The sequence below is a fragment of the Thunnus thynnus genome, chromosome 11, assembly GCF_963924715.1.
Source record: "Thunnus thynnus chromosome 11, fThuThy2.1, whole genome shotgun sequence".
Taxonomy (NCBI): Eukaryota; Metazoa; Chordata; class Actinopteri; order Scombriformes; family Scombridae; genus Thunnus; species Thunnus thynnus.
The window spans coordinates 12,972,141-12,996,538 of NC_089527.1; the positions used below are offsets into that span (position 1 = coordinate 12,972,141).

General features: G+C 38.8%; 2 protein-coding genes across 2 annotated transcripts in view; one reads left to right on the top strand and one right to left on the bottom strand.

Annotated features, from left to right (window-relative positions):
- The window catches only part of asic4a (acid-sensing (proton-gated) ion channel family member 4a), a 98,988-nt gene extending 84,668 nt beyond the window's left edge, over positions 1-14,320 (top strand). Inside the window, exons 6-10 of the mRNA XM_067603216.1 lie at positions 3,816-3,969; positions 5,141-5,232; positions 5,383-5,462; positions 6,071-6,181; positions 6,496-14,320. Of these exons, the coding sequence (XP_067459317.1) occupies positions 3,816-3,969; positions 5,141-5,232; positions 5,383-5,462; positions 6,071-6,181; positions 6,496-6,639 (581 nt within the window). The 3' untranslated portion in view covers positions 6,640-14,320. The remainder of the gene's footprint in view (positions 1-3,815; positions 3,970-5,140; positions 5,233-5,382; positions 5,463-6,070; positions 6,182-6,495) is intronic.
- On the bottom strand, positions 14,080-23,750 carry chpfa (chondroitin polymerizing factor a). The gene is made up of 4 exons (XM_067603215.1): positions 23,249-23,750; positions 21,079-21,643; positions 19,054-19,236; positions 14,080-18,902 (listed from the first exon to the last, which is right to left on the bottom strand). Exons 1-4 carry the CDS (start codon positions 23,536-23,538, stop codon positions 17,640-17,642), a joined length of 2,301 nt encoding a protein of 766 aa, XP_067459316.1. The 5' UTR covers positions 23,539-23,750; the 3' UTR covers positions 14,080-17,639.
- Positions 23,751-24,398: the final 648 nt, after the last annotated feature.

The following is a 24,398-nucleotide window of genomic DNA, read 5'->3' on the forward strand; positions in this document are numbered from 1 at the left end:
TTTCTCAGCCAAATAAGCCAGAAATTTAATTATGTCTCTCTTCGATCAATTCAAACTCTATTTAAAATATGGCTGAATGAAATCTTAGATATATCTTACAAGAATGGGTGATATTCATGTGGGTCATATTCCTGAATCAAATAGTGTGAATAAATTCACTCTCCATGAAAGGTAATAAATTAAAATATAATCTATATTTTTATATTGTAAAGGTGTTTTGTTCCCACATCAGACAAAGAATATACGCCATAGTGCTCCTGCATACAAATAACCTAATTGTTAGAGTTATAAGATACATAAATCATCAAATTATAATTACTGCTTCCAGTGCTCCCTCTCCCCATTTTTGTCTGGACTGAATGCATTTAGAATTTGAAAAGAGAGATTGTGAAAAGCTATTTACTCTGCTGTGTACACACTATTGTTTTCAGAGTTAGGATTGTGAATGTGTTTGCTAATGTGCAATATGTGTTTGCTACCACTACCTCAGTTCGAAAGAAAATAGGTGATGCATTCAATTAACATTTTATTTCATCAGGTTATTTATTTAAAAATGCTAGATTTCCTCCCACCATCTCTGATCATAGTGCACCTTGCTGGGCAAACACATTAGGCACTCAGACCTTTTCATTGAAGCCTTTTATGAATCATGAAGTGTTTAATGCTCTTTGTTCTGTTGACCCAAACAAGTCCACTGGGGCTGATCAGTTAGAGCCAAGGCTTTAATTATTAGCAGCAGCTCCATTACTAGTTGAATGCTTAAATTTTTAATCTGACAAGCATCCCTGACCTTTGGAGGGCAGCCTAAAGGGGGGCAGTCCAATGAGCTAAATAATTATCATCCAATCTCTAAACTATCATGTCTAGCTGAAGTGTTAGAGATACTTGTAAACAATCAGGTGAGAACATTTTTATTTCAACACTCCATTTTAAAATCGTATCAATCAGGATTTAGACCTGGGCATATTACTGTGATGGCAGCATTGAAAGTCTTGAATGATGTTGCTAGTGCATTAAATAACAGCGAGGATTGTGTTGCCCTTTTTATTGATTTATCTAAGGCTTTCCATACTGTCGATCATCAAATTCTTTTGAAACACCTGGAATCTACTGGATTTGATGAAAAGTCATGCAGTTGGTTTGCAAATTATCTCAGTGGTTGTGACTGATGACTATCAGTCTAGCTTTGTGAGTGTTCACAAAGGTGTGCCACAAGGTTCTATTCTAGGACCACTTTTATTCACAATTTTTATAAATGAATTGAGTGAAAATGTTAGAAACAGAACAATTCGATGACTCTATTCTCTACACACCAGCACCCTCCGTTGTCCAGGCATTTTGATTTCTGCACTGTACAGCGAATTTTAATTGATCTTAAATTACTTTTATACTCTGATAAAACAAAATGCATGCTGCAACAGTTCCACTGAAGTGAATATTACTACCCTTAATGGGACAGCGATTGAAAGAGTATCCTCTTACTCTTATAAATATCTTGGTTTCTGGCGTGATGACAAGCTGTGCTTCAAAAAACATATTAATGAAGTGACTAAGTTCTTAAAAGCAAAACTGGCACTCTTTTATAGAAATAAAGCATGTATCACCCAGAACTGCAGGAAGCAAATTGTTCTGTCAACCTTTTTATCCATTATGGACTATGGCAATTTTATAATTTATATGCACTCCTGCCTCTACTCTTAAACCTCCCAATGCAATCTATCATTCCACCTTTAGATTCATAACTGGGCTTTAGAACGCATCATTGTATACTATGTCAGAAAGTTGGGTGGCAGTCGTTGGCAGGGAGAACGACACTGCATTCTATTTATTTACAAAGCACTTACTGGAAAATTTCCTGGGTATCTCACATGTCTTTTTAACTATAGATCATTGTAACACTGCACTAGGTCCCAAGACTATTTGGTCCTCAAAAATCACCAAGTTAGTACTGATATTGGGAAACTAGCTTTTAAATACTATGCTCCACACAAGTGGAACAATCTGCAGAAGCTTGTAAAAGTAGACAAGCTAATCCCTTATAATCAATTGAATCTCTTTTGACTGACATAGAGCAGTGTGAATGTTTGTTTTCTTTGAAATGATGGCCCTTATGTTGATGTCTGTTTGTTGTAGAATCTGTTGATGTATGCTGTAACTTTGGTGTGCTTTTATTGTTTTTATATGTACTATAATCAGGGCATCCTTATAAAAGAGAGCTTGCTCTCAGTGGCCCTCCCTGTTTAAATAAAGGCTTTATATATATATAATGTGCAAGCAATTCCTGTCTGCATGTTAATTGAGTGCAGGTCCAGGTAGGTTGTGCAGAACCCTGAGTAGCACTTACTGTACATCAATTATTCTCTGAGCTAATACCGTAACTTAATTACTGTAAACACCATTGCTACAGCTCTATTGAATGATATAGTTAGACTAACACATACTTGTTATTCGAACAATATCGGTCTGTTAATATGGTCTATTTCTAATATGGCAGAGATGACTGCCAGAGAAGTCTATAAACCTGTAAGACCTGGCATTTTGTTGCACATTCTATCCATTCAGTTATTCTGCAAACTGTTTATTGTTGATTTAAAGGCTGTAATGAATTCATTACATCAAAATAACCAACACATTTGGGAGAAATACTAACTTCTAGTAATTTTCTGGGCATGAAAGTCATATAATTGAATAACGCTGAGTACCGGCACAAACTATTATCTACTCCTTCTCTCAAAAAATACACATTTCAGTTTGTTTTTTTACTACATCAGAACACTTTTACTCACTTTTTCATGTACTTACACCGTGGCCGCATACTAAAAGAAATAGGGTGACTGTTCTAAAATTGTCATTGTCATGAGAGTTAATTGGTCATGTAACATGTGCCATAAATATGGTTGCTATAGTGACCTAAGGTCTAACATACATTATGCATAGATTTAGATCTGTGGTTGAACTGTTGACTGGAACCAAATTTTAAGTGTCTCCGCTGGTATTACGCTCAATCTCAACAACACCAGCCAATAAAGCAGAATTAAGTCATTTCCTTGGTTGTGTCTATCAGCAGACACCCTTAAAGCTGCACCAATCAATATTTTTATATTAACAATGGATCGAATGATTATGTGCAATGTGAAAGGGGTCACTCATAGTGACAAACCAACAGAGAATCATCTCTCAACTCCGCAGTTCCCCTCAGTTCTTGGGAAGATTTTAGCATCTTTCAGCTCATTGTCTTGATTTTATAGTCCACAACTTGACTGTTCGGTTTACTGCCAATGCCCTTATCAGCATAGTTTCTAGATGCAGCAGGCTACTGTTTTCAGTGAAAAAGTGTTGATAAACCCACTGTACAACCCCTGCCCAGCACCCAACACCACACAGACAAAGGTAGCAGCTAGCTGGTGAATATAGTGGGCCATTTATCAGCTCAAGAGACAGAGAGTTTGTGGAGACCAAAACAAAGTTAAAAGGAGAGTGAATATTGGATTTACATTTAACAGATAGACAGAAACACAACTCCACATGAATGCTAATGTTGCTTCCTCTGTATGTGTAAATGAGCAACTGTTTGCTAATATGTTTTAAAAAAGTAAAAGTGATAATATGTCTGTGTTGTGTTTGCAGCTTGTTAACCTGCGCCCTAGTAGCCTAACAGTCACTTAATCCTGCTTTAAGACTAGATATTGATAGTCTTTCCCTCTTGATTCTGTGTAGTGTCTCATGTGTTTATCTAGAAGAGTGATTGAAAACAGATCAGCACTGACACTGACCCAGTAAATATCCATTAAACCAATGTTTCTATTGTGTTGCAGCACAGCTACAGAAGAACAGTGGGGATACCTGTCCATGCGAGACACCCTGTAATCTCACCCGCTACGGTAAAGAGCTCTCCATGGTCAAAATCCCCAGCAAAGGCTCCGCTCGCTATCTCTCCAGGAAATACGACAAGTCAGAGGACTACATCAGGTACAACAGGGAACCTTCAATATGAAAAACTCACTTATAAGCAGTGATGTGATGCTCACTATAAAGGACCATTTACTATGACCTCCAGTCTGAGATCACTAACAGACAGCCATAAACATACACAAAAATCAAATATATCTTCATAAGAGCATCAGTTTATATTTGATATTAAGGTGAAAAGTTGGATTTAGAAAATGGTATATATTTATGATACTGTGTTGTAAGATAATGTCACAGGACAGTCTCCTTCAGTAGATCATCGTGTCACTATTCTCACCTGAAAAAATATTAAAACTTAATAAAGTAACATATTAACGGTCCTGCAGTGAAAATTAATTTGATAAATCTCCACCATTGCTGCTTGCTGTCGGTTGGTGTGAAATGCATTCTGGGATACTTCGGCGGCCTTCAGCTGCCATCGGCGGACCAATGGCGTAACTTCATCACTCAGTCAGTGACAGACTTTCACATGTGCCAAGCCTAGCTTTTTCAACCTGTCTCACAGCGGATGGAGTTTGCTCTGTATGTAACATCTACCCAGTATTAGTCCATCTGCTGATGAAGACTGTGAGATGCAGCTGAAAGCTCTAGAAGAAGCTAGTAAGCTGTGTCTGTTCAGCACTTTATCACAGTGTAATACTTAATTTATATTATGAGGTATAATGAACACAGTAACGTCTAGCAACCACTAACAAGGATTTAACTTTCAATCCTGTTCTACATTTATGTTTAATGGAATATTTGCTAATATTCATATTATAATGAATTCAGTGCACTTACAGTGTGTTTACACTGTCAGGAATGCAGGAGGAGGTAAACACACCTTAACAAAGAGCTCTTGACGCCTCGCGACACTTAATATTACCAGACTTTCTAAATCCAGAGAGATCAGACGCGGCAGTGACTGAGCATGCTGTCAGTGCTTGTTCTGCTCATCTCAATGAAACCCTGAAACACCTCATTATTTCACAATCGTTGGTTGGATCTGTGCAAAACACTGTCGGCATGACAATCCCATCACAACAGTTAGCATCAAGATGACTTGGTGTGATACTTTTTCCAAATTATATTAGATTCAGAGAGAATTATAAAAAACAGCACATATTTCACTGTGTTTTTGGTGATTTGTTTTTTTAAATCTAAGATATTCGAACTCCACTTGTTTTTCCAGAGACAACTTCCTGGTCTTAGATATCTTCTTTGAAGCCCTGAACTATGAAACAATTGAGCAAAAGAAAGCCTATGATGTTGCAGGTTTATTAGGTAAGTTTTCTGTTATTTTTTTCTCTATTTACAGAAAATTTAAATAGACTTGCTGGTGCAGAGTGAAAGGTTAAGTTATTACTTGTCATTGCCTTTAGCAGCAAACAGGATCAACTTTGGCATTGTATCCATTGTACTCTTTCTTTTCAGGTGACATTGGTGGACAGATGGGTTTATTCATTGGAGCCAGCATCCTGACAATTTTAGAGATACTGGATTATATCTATGAGGTACAGTGCCTGTCTCCTTGCCTGCAGTCTGTCATGATCGTGCAAGCCCACAGCTACCATGAATGTGATTGGACCTAACTGTGGTATAATTACCAATAATTAACAGTTATTGTCCTGCTGGTGTCAGCAAGGACTCTGTTGCAGCTTATAGTCACAGTAGTGCCTTTAATATGCATTTTAATTTTCCTCAGTACTGACAAAGTAGGTTTTTTTTTTGCAAATGTTACCACTGAGCTTGTTAGTATCCTCCAGCGTGTTGTTCCAACCAGACATTGTCACCTAGGGATGAGCAGTGTGTGCGTTATCACTTATTATGCATGTGTGGAGTTTTATTTGATTTCCAGGCTGGAGAAACTAATATCCGCTCAGGTCTGTGCTGAGGACATGCTACTAACGCCGATCATGAAATGAACTCATGCCTCAGCTGTATCCCCTTTAAGCTCTCTGGCCAGCTGTCTGCTGACTGCCAAACATGTACGAATGAAGTAAAATCAGAGGAAGGGAATCTAATGCAGACATCACAGTGAATGAACTGCTGCGTCTCTTGTCTGCCTCCTCTCATCTCTGCTCTTTCACCCTCCCTGCTGCCATGTCCTTGTTGAAACCAGGTGATCAAACAACGGCTACAACGTCTGCTGAGGCCGCAGAAAGAAGAGAAGACGAGCAAGCAGCAGACCAGCACTGTTGCAACAGTGGGTCTAGAGGAAATGAAAGCAAAGGTACAGCACACACTGTACTGCAACAAACGACACTTACACTGTTTTCGTGCCAAGCATACAACTTTCCCTGCAGCACTGCGTTAAGAAACTACAAGGGAGTAATTCAGGGAGATGCAAATTAATATTTTTCCATTCCTAAAATAATGGAGAGTATTATGTTCCTGATTAGTCTTAACCACTGTGCAAGGCACATCCTCCCCTGGAGCTCAAATTTGTTATTGCACAACCGTATTCTGTAATTGATTATTGGACAATGAACAATAGACTTCTGTCTGTTATGACATGCAGTAACATATAATCTTTGCCTCCAACAGGAGCCCAACGACATGACACGGAGTCACCCAGAGGGGGCGTATGCCAACACGATCCTGCCCAACCACCACCTCCCTCACCCTCACCCTCACCCTCACCACCATCACGCCGGGCACCACGGGGTGTTTGAGGACTTCGCTTGCTAGAGCCAACCATTGTTTCCTGTCCTGGTGACAACAAAAGATGAGAGCTGTCTGTGTTGAGATCAATAACAGACCCTCTGCGTTTCCGTTGGTCCTTTGCTGTCACCAGTGAAAAGCTACAGCCAAAGTCGAACACCAAACTTGTGCTGCTAACAAACCACTTGTACGTACAGTATGTAGGCACAAATTGGACACCGCTTTCTCTATTTTTTGTTTTTTGTCTGGATGGGACCCCTCTCAACTTTGTCCTGCTTCAAGCGAGGAGTCAGGCACTTTGTGATTTCAGGACCAATTTTTGGTACATGATCACTACATTGAAACAAGAGGAGGACTGCATGTCACCTTGATCCAGTTTATACTCCAAAAAAGGAAAAATATGATTTATTTATTCAGCTAGCATCTCAGATTTTTCTGTCTGTATCCCTCCATTTATCTCTCCTCAAACTACCGTACTTCATGGAAAACACACTGTACCATATCAAGCCATTGCACCGTCATGAATTGTGTAATTATTTAAAGAGATACTGTTATCTATATGTTCTATATTGTATACAAAATGAGAAGTAAGCAAATCTTATTCATGTTACATCCATCCAAACTATGAGGGGAATTATTTAGGCTGAAATGTTTGACCTTGGCTTAGAAGATCTAGCAGCATCTTTCCACATAATACACTTTGTCTGATTTGTGGTTAAGGTGGTAGAGAATAGCATTGTACTTGTACATTAACTTTAAAATGAGACAGTTCTAAAGTTCTGTTTTAATGGTTGTTGTTTATATTCAGTTCATATATAACTTATGTAATATTAATTTTAGTTATTTATACATTTTAGAAAAAGAATTTTATATGACAAAAGCGATCACGATTGTAGCAATTACTGTACACTTAGAATCTGCAGATACGTTAGACTGCCAAACATCAACATTTGTCCGGGTAACAAAAATGGACTGTATGGATCGTGACTTATCTGTATCATTTCCTCATATATGTCCTGCTTTTTTTCTTACCTAAACATCCTCCGAGACGATAAATCACAAATCCTTATGGATGGACATGTAACCAGTTATGACATGGTTGTACTTAAATCATTCTTCATATTCAGTCTTATTCAGTTCATTTCTGCCCACCATCAACTCTTCACTTTGGTTAGCATCCTAACTTTAAGCTGACATAAGCAATAACAGCCAGAATTTAATTTTTCGCCAACTCATCTCCTTCAACTGTGGGTCAGGAACACTGTAAAAGTGTAACAGCTATTAACAGTGTAGACCCTGTATCAGTGTGTGTGTGTGTGTGTGTGTGTGTGTGTGTTTGTTTGCATGTGCACTTCAACATTTTGCACATGACTGAGCACATTAGACTGATGCGGCTCGGCTGAGCTGATCAATGAAAAAAAGGGGATGTTTGAGAATCAGAATAGCTGAAGCGAAAGCTTTGAGTTTACTGAAGCAGTAAGGTTTTTATCTTCTCAATGTAGAGCTAGAGCAGCAGAGTTTAATGTAAGCAAACATTGTTCTGATGGCTGAAATAGTCTTATTGGTTCACTTAATGGGCTGTACAAAAGACAACACAGTTTTTAAGAGCACAAGTTAACAAAGTGGGAAATAAAAATAAAAATGGAGACTCATACATTGATCGATTTATAATCATGTTTGTCAGCTTGCTCTCGAGTAGCCGTTTTCCACTGCAGTAACTTAACTTGTAGCCTCACGCTTCCCATAACCTGAACTTTTAAGAACGTGTGAGGCTTTGGTACGAGGTTCTTCCGCGCATTTCCATTGTATTTTACAAATTTACACCATTAAAAAGGCAACAATGGGACCAATTATACTGTGTCATATAACTGTAACAACATCATCTTTATGGTAGAACTATGTTAGCAGTTGTGGGACAGACAACAATGGAAGAAGTGGCACTGATGTTGATTTGCTTTCACAATTATGCCAGCTGTAGGAAACTGCTGAGGCCATCTTGTTTCATTATTTGTATTTGTTCCCTGCACTTTTTGGCCGAGTGTTGTGGCCAGATGAATAGAAATAATCTTTTGGTCCACTTTTTGGTTTGAATTGCTCTCTTACCCAATAAGGGCTACAACATCTTTGTCCAACAACCTTGCTCCAGTGCTCTTCTTTTTCAAAAACGGTTTTTGAAAAAACACTGTCCTGATTGATACACATGCAGCAGTAAAATGGTGGTTTCTGTTGTTGTAATCATCCTTGCTGTGATGTGATGCTCAATAAATCACAATTAACAGCACTGCCAGCAAACACTTAAAGTTTCTCTAATTTGCATTTAGTATCAACTCGTGAGGAATGCAGACATTTAACTCCAGGAACTCATGTACAGACAATAAACAACAGACTTTTGTCTTACATGTAACCACAACTATACAACTATAGTATGACAGGGTTTTGATTTTCAAATAAGTCAGCCAGAAAAAACAAAAGGACAATTCACTTTGTTACCATTCAGTAATTGCAGCTTTGATTTGGATGGTGTGACTAGCTAACATCACATTTTACTGTCCAGTACAGACACCAAATTAGTTTAGAATATAGGCAGAAAACCCTGGTATCTATATGAAAATCCATTATCTATTAACAATTAAATGAAAATTCATTCATGCTAACCTGAGAGTGCGTTAGATGCAGGTACTGTTGGAAATCAGCTCTCTATTAATTTTAAAAAAACTAAAAGTAATTTAAAATCAACTACAATCTAGTAGCTAGCTGCTCACATCGTTCTCTCTGAAACCATGGCCAAAGATGCATTGTTCGCCAAAGTAAGTGTTATACACACCTGCTCACAGCCAATAGTTTAATTTGTATTTTGGCCATTGGAATCAATTAACGTTTATTAGCTACGCTGACAAAATGACAGTTGTCAATAGTACAGCTAATTTGGTGGATTCCTTATAATAATCAATCAAACCAATAACAACTTATGCAAAAAAAATATTTCTCCTTGGTTGGTGCAAACAGTCTTGCTGAATTTTAAAGTTAAAAATTTAGCTTTTAAAATTAGCTTTCAAAGTTAATTAACCTTTAAAGGAATATTTCAAAGTTTTGGGAAGCATCTTTGATTATTAGCATAGCTTAGCATAAAGACTGGAACCAGGGTTAAACAGTTAGCAACAACTCTAAAGAGTTCTAATTAACACGTTGTAATTATTTTTTTTCAATCCATACTTAAAGCTGGAGTGCAGGACTTTTGTCTCCCCCTTTTGGCAGTGAAAGTAATTACTAAAACACTGTGGGCACGTGCTTACGTCATAGGCTCCGCTTTAGCCTACTCTGTTGCTACTGTTGTGGTTGTAAAATGGTGGATAAATTGTTTTAACTGTCACACAACCCCAGCAGAATGACTAGTTTCACTATCAGAATTTGATCTATTCAGTCTGATAACATTTGGAAAGTCTAGAAGAGCTGCATTATTAAATTATTTTATCCCCATTCAAGTTAGCAGAGGGCTAACTGGAAGTTAGCTGCTTGGCTGGCAGAAATCTCTGGTGCACATGTTCTGCCTATAGAGCATGTGCAGTATGCACTCATCCAGTCAGCACAGGAATGTCCCCACTGACACCAGATTTAAAAAGTCATTATACAGTGAAATACAGAGAGATTCACCTGGTGGTGATAGGTTTAGTTCCAGGAACCTATCTACAGAGCGAGTTGTAGAGACAAAAGTAGGATCTGTGACAATGGCTACATGTTCAGTTACATAAGTTCTGCAGTGGAAAACGGCAAAAGTTTATTTAAATAACTACAGACTAGTATTGAATATCTTAGACCAGCTAATCTAAACAAGTTGTCATGACTTGACCTCAATCTCTGCCAGTGAAAATAGTTATTTGGGCCGCATAAAATTGTTTCCTCCTTTCTTACCCTATTACGCTCATCCTTAGGCTTCAATCTAATGTTACTCATGGTACGGTCACACTTGCATCATCTTTTGCAAATATTTGCTTAGCCTCTTATTCACCTTGACAATACCAAGAGAAAGAAGTAATGTGTTCTCGGAAATGTGCAATGTTTGATTTCTTGATCTTGTTTAATGAACTGCAAAAAAGACAAATTGCTTTATCAGTGCGTCACAAACTGTGATTTTTATGTTGTTGCATCACCCATTTATATGTTTTACTATGCTAGAGGACTACAAAGTGCAGCATAGTGCACTGCTAAGCCCGACTCATTTTCAGTTTTAAAACAGAACTATATGTGCTCAATCAAAAAACAAATGTTTTTATAAATGAAAAGATAATAATTCTGTGCACAGCTGTAAGCTCATTCATCTCCCAGGGTGCTGAGCAGGAGCAGAAATAATGTGGAAAAACAGTCGTAGAAGTTTCAACCAGGGAAATCCAGATCATCTTCATTTATTAGTTTAGATGTAGATGATTACAAATCTGTGAGCGAACAAGTTTCGCATTGTGGACTCCTCAGGCTCACTAATCCTATTATTTATATCTTGGTTGGTCGTGTTTATCTCATAGCACCTTAGCAGCTAATTTGCTATCATGCAGTAGTTCGGGCATGTATGCTTCAAAACTGTGAGATCACATCCTGTTTTGGTGCAGGGTGTGAACAAAACTTGTTGGACTAAATTCTGCACAATTTAGTCCATGTTTCGACATGTCTTTGACAATCCGCTGTGTTTAATTCTCAATATTTGGGAAATTTATGAAATGCTTCACATTACAGGATATCATGTTTACAAATGACAGCATAATTTTTTTTCTGTTAATTTGATGAGTGCATTCTGTCGCCGTGACATCGCCACACATCACTTTAGCCCACAATGAGATTCCGCAGTCCTCCATCTGTCAAATCCCCTCCTCCTGTCAAGTAATCATGGGCTATACATGGCTGTTTAATATTCATAATCATGTGTCACTTTGACATTTTCAAAAGGTTCCCAATCACAGTCTCTGATGGCATCCTGTACAGGCTATGCATAACAATCTTCTCCTCTGTCATCAATAATTGTAGCTATCCTCAGACATGTCACACAGGGGCTGGTGTGTTGAGATGAATACAGGGCTGCATTTGCACTGTAGAGTTTACTTTGAATGGTAGTCAGAGCCTGGAGAAAGGGTTTTTCCATCCTCTAGATGCTGCGTCTTAGCCGCACTGTGACAAACAACCTGGTTGATTCTGTATCCAAAAGCATCTTTAAACACAGATAAGCTTATCAAAGAGCTGATTTTTTGAGTGCGTGCAGTCTGTGTGAGGTGCCACAGGACTGAGCAGTGGGCGGCAGGTTTGTACTGTAGCTGATGGGACAACCTCCCTGCTTCACAACATGTAGCCTGCATTCCTGGGATTCCTCGAGCCTCTACTCTGAGCTCCTGTCTTGTACAGCTATTTGGGCCAATCTTTTTATAACTCCATGGCATTCAAGTCTGTGTGTGCTTATTAGATTATCCATATAAATCAATGGAATCCAACCAGCCACTGATGTTAAAGGGAAACTTCGGGAAATTCCAACCTGGACCCTATTTTCCCATCATTTTGTGCTTACGTGACTAATGGGGACAATTTTTGAAATTGGTCCTGTATTGAGCGAGAGCACTTCAGCTGGTAGCCACGAACATGGGCTTCAATGTAATCCTTTGGGGCAATAGCACCCCGTCAATGTACTTGCACTAGAAGTGCTTGTTTTTGCCACTGACAGGCTCAGACTGTTATCATACAGGACCATACAGAGAAATACAACTTTTTTCTTCACTTGATCCAGTCTTTTTGTTATGGTGTCTAACCAAGTCTCGCTCATAGAGAAGTGTCACTCTGAAATCCTGTGACAGTTGAGTTGTTGCAGGAGGGTGGAAACGTGAGTGAGAGTTGGAAAGAGGAGTGACGGGCGGAGTTTGTTGTGTTGGAGTACAGAGTGTAGCTTAGACCTTCCGGCAACAACTCAACTCTCGCGAGATTTCAGAGCGATACTTGGTTAGTCACAATAACAAACAGACCAGACCAAGTGAAAGGTAATGAAAGAAAAATATTTTTCTGTATGGTCCTTTCCATAATGTCCCGCTTATAATAACAATCTGAGCCTGTCAGTGGCAAAAACAAGCACTTTTAGTAGACCTTCATTATGGGGCGCTATTGCCCCAAAGGATTACATTGCAGCCTGTTTTGAGGCTGCTGGCTGCAGCGCTCTCGCTCAATACTGGACCAATTTCAAAAATTGTTGTCCCCATTAGTCACTTAGACACAAAACGACAGGAAAATATGGTCCAGGTTGAAAAATACCAAAGTTTCCCTTTAAGTTTTGAATGTTTGCTGTTTTCTCCATTTTTTCCGCTGCGTATTTCTTTAGCTGAGGTCTGGGAGGTAACGTGAGAAGAGAAAAATATCAGTGCAGGGTGATGCAAGCAGCTGTCAGGAACTCAGAAGAAATTTCATCCCATTGCTGACAGAAATGGAAATGGAACATCACTGCAGTAACAAGGAACGCTTACATTTTGTACAGAAGTGTGATCTTGTGATTATTTCCTCTGTCAGAACACATTTTATAAATGTTAAATATGGTAAATATGATGACTATTAAAGTTTAGATTGGTTAAACCAGTGCCTCCTACATCCAGAGCTCAGTTCACTTTGTAGCCTCATGTTGTCTGTTTTCTTAACAACACTGTCAAAATGTATTTCAATTTTTCCCCACACACGTTAAAGCTTTCCACTCCTGACTGAGGCACTGTTGTAGAAAAAAAATGACAAGATTACAAGAAAAGTGAAGGCCTTTCAAAGGTTAGTTTTAGGAAGACAACTCACAAAGGGTATTTGAAGAAGCATTATGTTCTAGTTAGGATAAGTGGCAAAATAATTATTTATTTCTTGACATTTCCTCTTATTATCAAGTCAAATGTGTAACTCTTCTTCTCAAAACACCCTCCAGGTGAACCCAAATGGTCGTAAAAATAGACAGATAACTCTAGCACCAGTTTCAAGAAGACATGAAACAACTGTCCCTGTATGGGAGGAGAAAGTCCTGGGATCATACGTAAAACAAAGTACAAAATAATGACTTACAATTAACTCCCAGCTGCTCTGTAGTTATGTGGTTTTACAGCATGCCTCAGGGTAGTGCATATGGACCCTTGAAATAACTAAAGCTGTAATTAAGGTTGAAACATTTTCTCTGTTGTTACCCAACCCCAGACATCAGGAATACCTCAGGTCTGACATGGACAAGAATATTAACTGCAGTGTTACAGAGCACATGCAGGGAAAATGAATAAGATACCAGTTTGTAAGAGAAATCTGATTTTTAAATGTTGTTCAGTAACGCCGCTCACCTCAGCAACCGGCAGTCCACACTGGTCTAGGACCTGTGCTGCAGACAGTAAATGTGCTCTTCTGCTGACACCTAAAGGACAAACTGGATTTTACAAAAATCACCCTTTATTCTTATCCTAAGAAAACATAAGGACAACAAAAAAGTAAATATTCAAATACTCTTTATTAAAAAATTACAATAATTCACAGTTCATTGGGAATTACAGCACACAATTAAATGTGATGAGCATTAATTAAAATGTATTGCTTTGGTTATACTAGTACCCATATGCAGAAAAATAATGTAAACCAAACAATGTGAGCCTTCTGAAAGTAGTTTTTGAAATGAATTACTTGATTGAAAAGTGAAATGCACACATTTTAAATTGTCTTCATGGTCAGATGACATGACGCAAAATACAAAGCTAGATACAGAATATATATAATTTTGTCACCAGAAATAATAAAATATAAATTGCTGTGTAAATAAAGCTAAAAAAGGTTTAAAAATAGAGTGTCTATAAAATATTTATACATATACAGAGAATGTCATGAAAAACCTCTGTTAGTGCGGAAGTTTTCAGAATCTGCATAATTCATAGAGAAGTGACAGATAAATAAGTTATGGACAAAATACTTAGAGAATCCACTCAGTGACGAGGGCTGTGTTAACAGCACGGGGTGATTAGTCTGCCACGCTCCCTTAATTTTAAGCTTCTCAAATCTACAGGAGGCAAAGACATTACAGATCACCACAATAACTTCATATTGTACTCTTGGCCCTCCGTTTTTCACAGTGGTTTTTTTTTTTGGAAGATTCTGTTTACAACTGCGCACATTATTAGTGTCATACTCTTCAAAGAATCGAGGAGAACATTCATATGACGTCAGCCGGAGTATTTGTCATGGTGAAAGACTGCTCTCGTCAAGAAAGAGATGCGTCATAAAATGAATGCAAGAAGTCAGCAACAACTGACCTCCATGGTCTGTGTTGACATGGTAGAAAATACAGCAAACACAATTCAGGATCACCATTGTTGATGTAGTGTTCCCAACATATACTTTGACTCCAATTAAATTTAAATAAAAAGGACTTGCCTTCATTTTATGTATTTTACAGTAAATTTGATTATGCAAAGTGTCTAGTGTCAGCAAAATACATTAAAGGTTTTGTCAAAAAAATACAGTGTATTTACTTAACAAACAGAAAGCGTGAGTCTTAATTTATGCATCGTAATGGACAGTATTGTGATGCACACACTGCTGTACTTGCAGCAACTGCCATTGAGATTAAAAATTCTCTCCTCTATCGGGAAGTTATCCAGTTGTGTTATCTGTAATATTGCACTTTTTAAGTAACCTGCACTCATAACTTTCTTGTGTCCAGTACCGCTACCTCCACCACCGCTCAATTATGTAGAAACGGCCTCCCATTGGATTGCACTGCGTCTGGGAGAAAGGAACCATTTCTAAAACTGAGCTCAGGAAATGGAGAACAATGGCCTCATTCAATAACTTACAAAATCTTTAACAAGACATTCCAAAATACTTTGGAACAGTTTAACATCAGCTTTTAAAGTACTATATACAACTTGCTATAATTGGTGACGTGGATAAATGTGGAAATGCTTTATTTTCCAGGTCCTTTAATTTTATACTAATTTCCTGGGAGGTAAGATGCAGGAATTTAATGGTTAATTTCTAGGACATTTTACAGAGAGGGTGGTGCAATTTTACAAATTATAAAAAAACTTTTAAAAAACTGTCAAGTTGGTTTAGCTGGTAAGTTTTCAATGTGCAGTTTTATGTGTCAAACTACATATTAGCATATTAGGTTGTTTCTTAAAGGCTCTATAACAAGCACAATTCCTGTATATCACCACATAATTCTTTCAAAGAAATATTCTAAGAATGAACTGTTACACAGCTGCTACTTTTAAGAAATTGTTGAAAAAATCTAATATGCAAATATTTTGTTTGACACACAAAACTACACACTGAAAACAAGTAAACGAACAAATATATTCTGTCAGTTTGTCAAGAGTTTCATTTAGAATTTTTGGAAACTGACAAATATGTATGAACCCAAACATTAATGCCTGGGTACTTATCAACTAAACCAAAGTTTTTAATTAAAATTTCTACCAAATCACATCACCCTCTCTGTAAAATGTTATAAAAACAATCGTTTAATACCTGCAATTTACCAGGAAATTAGTATAAAATCAAGAGACCTGTAAAATAAACCGTTACCAAAAATGTTTCATACATTTATTTGTTCAATAATTTCAATACTGTTTCAAAGTACCACTTACTTCATGAAGGACTTTTGAAAAAAAAATGAAACACCTGGGCAATCACTTCAAACATTTACTAAAGTGATTTCTTTCCCAGATTAGTCATAATTCTCCTTGGTCTCTTGCAGATACATGTCCTTGCAACATCAAGAAAAGGTTAAAAAGAGAAGAATTTAACTCAGATACACACTGGCTTACTGTACACTGGTATACGTACACTAGCCTTCATCTATGACCTCTAAAGACCAATGATGCGTATTTTCTACAAACGCCATTCCCTACTTTGAGGCACGTATAAAACCTGGGGAAAGGATCATAACATTTCCAAGTCACCCATAAAAACAACACATTAAATTCTCCCACCAATGTAATAGGCTTTATCCACAGTGAGAGATAACATCTCCCACTCATTCATATTGGGTAATCATGTTGCAACAATACCAAAATTCTGACTAAAAACAGCAGCTATGCATCACCTGAAGGGGTGGATTGCGAAACTGTTATACATAAAAGATCATTTCAACACAGCCAGCATATGAAAAGTCAGTGACAAGGCACATGTACGATATGCTTTTGTAAATACTCAAATCAGTAAATATCAAAAGCTCAGTGTTTCAATGCTCTTATGTGAAGGGGCACACAGACTGTGCTGCCATGTATCATTAGGGTTATACATCATAGCTCCATTCAAATGATAGCTTTGATGTTAACATTGAATCAAATGACTGCTTAGTACTTCTGACGCCACTGCAGCTTTCTGCCACTTTCAAATCATTGTTTTGACCTCATCAAACATATCCAAAGGCAGCCATACCCTGCACATTATCTCGTGTCTATTGTATGCTACCCACCTAGTGCAAAATAATAGAGAGGAGTTGGTGCACAAAACCAGGATAAAAATCCTAGTGAATATTGGAATAACACTAGACAGGTGGAGAAAAAGATACCACCAATGGGTTACTTATGTTATCCTATGACTGCTGGACAGTGGTGGACACCTTAATCATAGGAACTGGATAATCCAACAGTACGTCAAGGCTCTGATGCTGCTGCTGGAACCTAGTGCTCAAGAATTGCTCAATGCAGGTTTCAAAAACATTTGGTTCTAGTAACTCATCTGAATGGATAAGTATTGTAAACATTTCATAACAAGGTTTCATTAGGAATGTACTGCATTCATTTTTCCAAACTAGCTAAAATGTTATACACGCACCAAATAACTTTCAATGCACACTGGAAGATGTCTAGCTGTGTGAAACTAAAACCCAAACACGGACTGTGTTTAGGGTAAAGTTAATGCAAGTGTTGCTCATGTTTATGTTTAGTCGAATCCCAAATTCTAGCTTGCATCAAGAGGCTATTTAGAGAAATACACAGCTTTTAACATCCATTTGAACTCATGCAGGCATAGACGTTTCACTGGTGTTTTCAAGTGCTGTTACCTTGTTCTTGCTCAAACAGCAGCATGGCGAGCTGGGAGCGAGAACCGAGACCTTCTAAGTTGCTCTGAACGCATCTATGATAGATGTCTTCACTAAGCCGTGGATTGCAGGCTTGGTAGCGGTACTGCTGATGCAATGCCGGCTCTACTGCCCTGAATACATGCAGGCCAGAATACTTTACGAACATGTCGTAGATGTCGAGGGTCTCTAGAATCTCCTCATTCTCTTGGACATCCGCCGCCATTCTTGTGCGTGCTGCCATGTAGTCAGAGTTGTAAAAACAAGCTTCTTCAAATGACCTGCGGTCAAAAAGGCCGGCATCCTTGACCAGATCAATTGTGGCTGGACGCTGCTGGTTGTGATAAGCCACATCGGGGTTGTAGTCCTGGAAATGGATGGGAAAGAACACCTGCCAGTTGTTAATGGAGTTCATACGGCAGCGGTTCAAAAATTCTGAATTGACATTTGTGTTGACGTTTGCCAGGAAGAACAGCGTGTCAACCGGGTGCTTCTTTGAGATAATGTCCATGAATTTGATCTGGGATGGTGTTTCGGTCTTAACACTTATCCATGGGATTTTCACAGTAGGGTATTTGCGTTCATAAGCATTTATCTGAGTCTTCACGCTGGCAAATATGTCATTCTGGTTAACTTGCTGTGCCTCCACTGGGTCATAAATAAACAATAATGTTAGGATGGAATTTTCATTCGTCTCAAAGGCATTTGAGGCAAAGACTTCGAGGAAATGGTCAACATAGCTCCGTTCCTGCAGGGTAAGAGGTATTATGATGTGAACCCGTGTAGCTTCAGTGACATAGGGCATTGGAATGATCTCTATCCGGCTCAAAGGTCGCACCAGGTGAACCCGCTTGGTGATGGAACGGCTGTGACCTTTCTGGTTAACCACCTCCAGCTGTAAGTCCAAGGTGTACTCCATGCCCCTGATGGGGTCAAAGCGCCTGTAGCCGTTAATCAGCTGCTGCTTCTTCAGATGTAACACAGGCTTGTACTTCTTGTTCAGCTCTCCCATGGCTATGTCAATCACATCAGCCACATCCATGCTGTCAATGCCGTGCAGCTCACACTTAGGAGAGCCATCGATGCATGAATAAATCTCCTTCTCAGTAAAGTACTCCCACTTCAGAACTTCAAACCGAGATTTTGGCTCAAAGGGCGGATTGATCCCCACTGGCCACTGGGCGCTTCGGTTGCCCTCAAAAGCAACCACACTCACATTCTTTATTTCTGCCTGTGAAAAACACAAGAAGTGTTGAGATCTAAATAGCTGTAAACCCACACTGACAGTACTACTAGCAGAAAAGAGAAGTAAGCAGAAGGAAGCCAGGTTTTTATTTTTGGCTGAACCAAGGGTGATTTGTGACACTAGACAATCAGCTTACCTGCAGCTTAGCAATCTCATCGTAAGTCTTCTGGAGTTCAATCTCAGTGAAGTATCTGTGCAGCCGGTACATCTGCTCAGGGTCAGACACTGGATGGACAGTCAGGGCTTTCTTGAACTGCTCATTCTGTTCTTTACTTGGATCTGAGTTTTTTCCCAACTCATAGTGGTGGTAGTGAAGCCCCTGTGAAAAAACAGAGGGGTCTTGTCATGAGGAGTCTTAAATCCAGCATGACAGAAACATGACTAATGTTCTATCAAGCTTAGTTGTTATGCTGCGCTACTTCCATTCAAACGCTACACTTAACACGCTATCTTGGGCTCATTTCCACTGCAAACAGGGTGGTTTCAACCATAAATGCATAGTAAAGTGAATTCAGAGATTCATTTTGGTTAAAGTTTTGGTCACTTTCAGGAACAGAATCTGTTATGGGAACCCAAGGTTTTCAGAGATACTTTATCTTAGTTTTCAGGTTAAAAAGGCGACAAAAGCCGTGAGTCAAGAACTTAAAGCTGAAACCTATAATACAAATGATCGACACTGGCACCAGAATCCCATTTAAAGACACAGTTACTTAAGCTGAAAACAAAGTAACCACCTAAGGAGCTTGAGTGATTAAAAAAAGTGAATCCAATCTGATCAAGCTATTAAAAGAACAAACAATGGAGACACCGCTTAACTGAGCTGTAAGGCTAAATGTTTGCTAACAGCTCACGGCATTTAGTGGTGAACTTATAGAAGCATTTTGTGCGGCTAATTGTTGTCAATTTTCTCTCTCTTTCTCTTCTCTCTTTTCTCTCACAGGAAAAACTGATGTGTGGCTCTGAGTTCAAGCTGTTTTCTTCATACCAGGCCTTTCAACTTTCCCCCCGCTTCTCTCCCTTATCTAGGGGGCTCTGCTGGAGCTCGTCTGGCTCAGGGTACTTTAGTTAGCCATGCAACTCACTCTCAACTGTGTAACAAACAAGATGGTTTCCTGCTGTGGTCATGACCAAGGAGGAGAAAATGAAAGCAGAAGACAACATCTACGGAATAAGTCAACTACAAAAAGTGGATATTGTGTAAAGTAAAGGTACATTTAGGTTCATTACCTTCAGGAAATGTATTTTAATGTGAACTGTCTTGAATGCAACAATGAAGCCGTCGCCTGAAAGGGCACTGGGACAGATCAGGGATAGAGCTTGTTTGACCTTAAATACTAATGACGTTTACAGGAGCATAGCATGTTGACCCACAGGGGATTTTCACACCATTGAACCTAAGCAAGGCAGAAGTCAGCTGTGCTCTGCTTGCCCGTTTACCTATTCCACATTGTTTCTGGAGCAGTAAAAGAAAAGACTGAAGGGTATTAGCAATCTACTCTGTAATATAAATACCACCTCATTGCTAGCATGGTAATTACAGTTTTATATGGCCGTCTGTCAGTTTTAAGTGCTGTCCCAGAGGCAAAGCATGATTTCTGCCGTGACATTTTTGTTTTCCTGCCCAGAATGAGAACCCCTGCTGTAACCTGTCACACACCTGTTCTGAATGACAGTCTTCCAACATTTTTTCTTTGTGGTGCCTCGTTCATTTTAACTATAACGGCCTCATTCTGTTCCCCTTAACAACAAACATTAAGAAACACACATTCAGAAATGTGTGTAATAAATGTATTATTAAAAGGTGTGATATGCTGGTATGGTGTTGAATAAGTAAACTGCAAGTTTAAAGAAGGACCTAAAACCTCTTAATAAATTGATTAATTTATTTTCCAGTTCCAGCTTCTTAAATGTGAATATTTTCTGGTTTATTTAGTCCTCTTTGATCTGAAAACTGAATATATTTGGGTTGTGCAATACTGGTACAAAATTGGGGCAAAACAAGACATTTAAGGTTGACATTTCTGGCATTTTATAGACCAAACAACTAATTGATTGATCGAAAAAATAATCAACAGATTAATTGATAATGAAAATAATCATAAATTGAAGATCTAGTTGAGTGATGTGATCATGTGCCCCTTCAAAGATACTCTCAACCTACCTCATATTCACTGACGCAGTTTGTGGTGGTGTAATCAATGATGCATCTTCCAAGCCACTCATCGGGCCTGGCGCTCAGGATGTCATTCCTACAGTTTTCCAGGAACGGCTGAAGTCGCAGGAGCAAAGTCCGTGACAGGAGATACCCGAAGCCTCCGTAGCAGTATTTCCCTTCCATCTCCCCACCTATGAACTCCTCAGGACTGCCCATGTAAAGCTCTCGATCCATACTCAGATGATCCACAAGTTCTTTGATCCTGTCAGCTTCTGTGTAGGCGTCATCTTGGACAAAGTAAAACCAGTCATATTCATTGATATAATGGTCGAAAATGTATTTGATGGTCTGAAACATGTTCCATATCAGTCTCTCGTCTCCATGAGAGACTACAAACATGCCGTGAGGGACTTTGCGGTTGCGCATGCCGGTGAAGAAGACCACTGTGTCCAGGTGATGGCTAATGGTGCGATTGACAGCTACGCCCAGGGTATTAATGCTGTTTTTGGATGTCAGGACCCCGACGAACAGACGCTCTCGCATACCCAATTCTGTGCTTATGTATTTAGCCCTGAAAAAGACATTAAACAGCTGCTGAATATATGCTCCTTTAAATACAAAATTACATCAAAAAACTAGAAGATAAACGGCCAAAAAATGCTTAACAATTCTCCATGTTGTTGTCCCACCAAAATAAGTTATTTTGTTTATATTAATTTTGTGTTCAGTTTATTTATTGACCATGAAATCACTTGGAATTTGAGCTGAGATGATTAGTCTATGAATATGAATTTAATCAATTGCCAAAAAATTTTAACCATTTTCTGACATTTTAATGGACTAAACAATTACTCAGTAAGTGGATGAAATAATCAGCAGATTAGTCAGTGATGAAAATAATTGTTAGTTGCAGACCTAATTGGAATTATAATGACTAAAATTGTTTATAGAGGCCAGAGTTTATACAGAAATTTTGAATCCAGTCCAATACTAAGATCAAATCTTTGGGTCATTCGGTCCACCTGATTTCATAGATAAAAAAGTATTTACTTATAAAAAACATACACAAAGACTTCCGAGAAAAACCACAAGTTCTCTGGAAAAGTAAACATGCAAGAACTTGCACTGTGATTCATCACTGCTACCATGTCCCGATTTTTAATTCCAATTGTGCTATACTTGGCATCAGTTGTGCTTCTTATTGCGCAAACCACTGCATGGGACAGGTTTCCTATGAAACCTGGATGCTTAAATGTTTGACCTCAGCGTAACTCTTCCTCAGAAAAAACTAAGACTTTCCCAGAAGTGCAACTACTTTAGGCGTGAAGGCTAATATTTCTACAAGGTCACAATCCAAGAAATCTTGGAAATGTTTGCCTCCTTCAGCATGGAGGACAAAACATAGGGATGCACTGATGTGACTTTTTCAGTCCCGATGCTAATACCGATACCTGGGCTTTGGGTATCGGCCAATACAGAGTACCGATCCGATACTACTGTTTTATTAATAAGATGTAAGCCTCGCTGTGTGGAAGAGACTGGGGTCATTCTTTTATGAGTAAGGCAACATCAAGCTTGACTTAAACATTGCTTTCCTAGCTTTGTTAAACAAAATGCAACAAATAAATACATAGATACACATTTACTGAATTGTTTATTATTAAAATAATGGTATCTGATAACAGATCACCTATTGTCACTGATACCCAATCCAGCTATTTGAGTCAGTATCGGACTGATATCTGATATTGGTATTGGTACAAGTATCGGTGCATCTCTAAACATCACAGCTCCACCGCAGTTAATGTTAGTTGGCAAGCAGCAGAGGAAGTGGGGCTGTAAACTTTACAATTTATCAACCTTTCTGCAGCAATTTGATAAAGCCTCTAAAACAACAATGAGGAAACACAACTTTGGAGTTATATTTATGGCGTTTTGTTCGTTATGCTGAGAGTTTAAAATCTCATACCCACATGGCAACTAGTGACACCTGTACATAATGCATTATGAGGACTAACAATTGATTTAGGTCATTATTTACAAGGGATGAGCTAACTTATGGCGGCCTGCTGCACTGTAGCACTCTGTGCACTAATGTGGCATCACAACAAATATAAGCCATTTATTGACAGCCATAAAGGATGCATTCATCTGTGAATGGGCACTAAAAGCTTACCTGAAAACTTTCTTAGGAGCACTCTGCTGGACTTGTTTATATGGGAGTATTTTTGGTTCAAAATCCTCTTCGGACTCCACGTCGTTGACAGTGGAGATGGAGTTGGGCTTTCGGGCTCCTTTAAGCTGTCCATCCTGACCCGAAGTCACATCCTCAACTTTCTTACCGTCTAGTTCACACGCTTCCTCCGTCCAGTTTACACTCAATAAACTCAACGTGAACCCTAAAGAAATGCCGATTATCACCGGGCCGACCGACCGCAGCACAGAAATAAACGCCGAAAATCTCATCTTGCGCGTCGGCTCCTGTCTGTGAGAGTACCGGGTCGCTTCGAAGGCCTCCGGTCCGCGGCGGGTCAACTGTGCATCAAGTCTGAGGGAGAAGCAGACGTATCCACATCCAACTTGAGGGAAAGATGTAGCTTCTTCCTTAAAAATTCACGCAGTCTTGTTACGTGTCAGTATAGCCGCTACCTGGCTCCTCCCCGGCCAGACGCGTCAGACGTCAGAGGCGGGACTAGATCCAGACTGTGAGGCTCTCTGCACGCAGGCTGCGCGGGGCGGAGGGATACACAACAAGACCCGCTGAGTGAACTGGAGCACAACCAAAGTCCTAATTTACTCAAGTACTGTATTTAAGAACAATTTTTAAGTACTTGTACTTTACTTGAGTATTACACATTACTACATTTCAGAGGGAAATATTGTACTTTCTACTCCACTACATTTATTTGACAGCTTTAGTTACTTTTGAGATGAAGATTTGACACAATGGATAATATAACAAACTTTTAAAATACAACACATTGTTAAAGATGAAATCAGTGGTTTCCAAACTTTTTGGCTTTTGATGTTTTACATATAGCAGTGTGTAGTCGGGGTCATATTTCAGACGTCTGTGAGTTGTTAACAGCTCCACCAAATATTGATTTTTCCCTCTAAACTTCTCACATGGTTTCATTTCAATAAATGTTCAAATGATCCAATATTTCACCAAAAAGCAAAGATTAGATAAAAAGTCCTAAAGCTGAAAAAAGATTTGTGTATCAGAACTGTTTTTTCTTATTTCCTCTCCCATTAATCATCTTATGACCCCTCAGATTTATCTGGTGACCCTTTGGGGGGAACCACTGGACTAAACTAGCTAACTG

What these genes read in the sequence shown, in the direction of transcription:
- chpfa (XM_067603215.1), bottom strand. Translation starts at nt 23,538, where the DNA reads ATGAGATTTTCGGCGTTTATTTCTGTGCTGCGGTCGGTCGGCCCGGTG. An exon ending in ACTGCGTCAGTGAATATGAG is followed by an intron (nt 19,237 to 21,078) that starts GTAGGTTGAGAG and finishes GTTTTTTCACAG; the next exon opens with GGGCTTCACTACCACCACTA. An exon ending in ATGAGATTGCTAAGCTGCAG is followed by an intron (nt 18,903 to 19,053) that starts GTAAGCTGATTG and finishes TGTTTTTCACAG; the next exon opens with GCAGAAATAAAGAATGTGAG.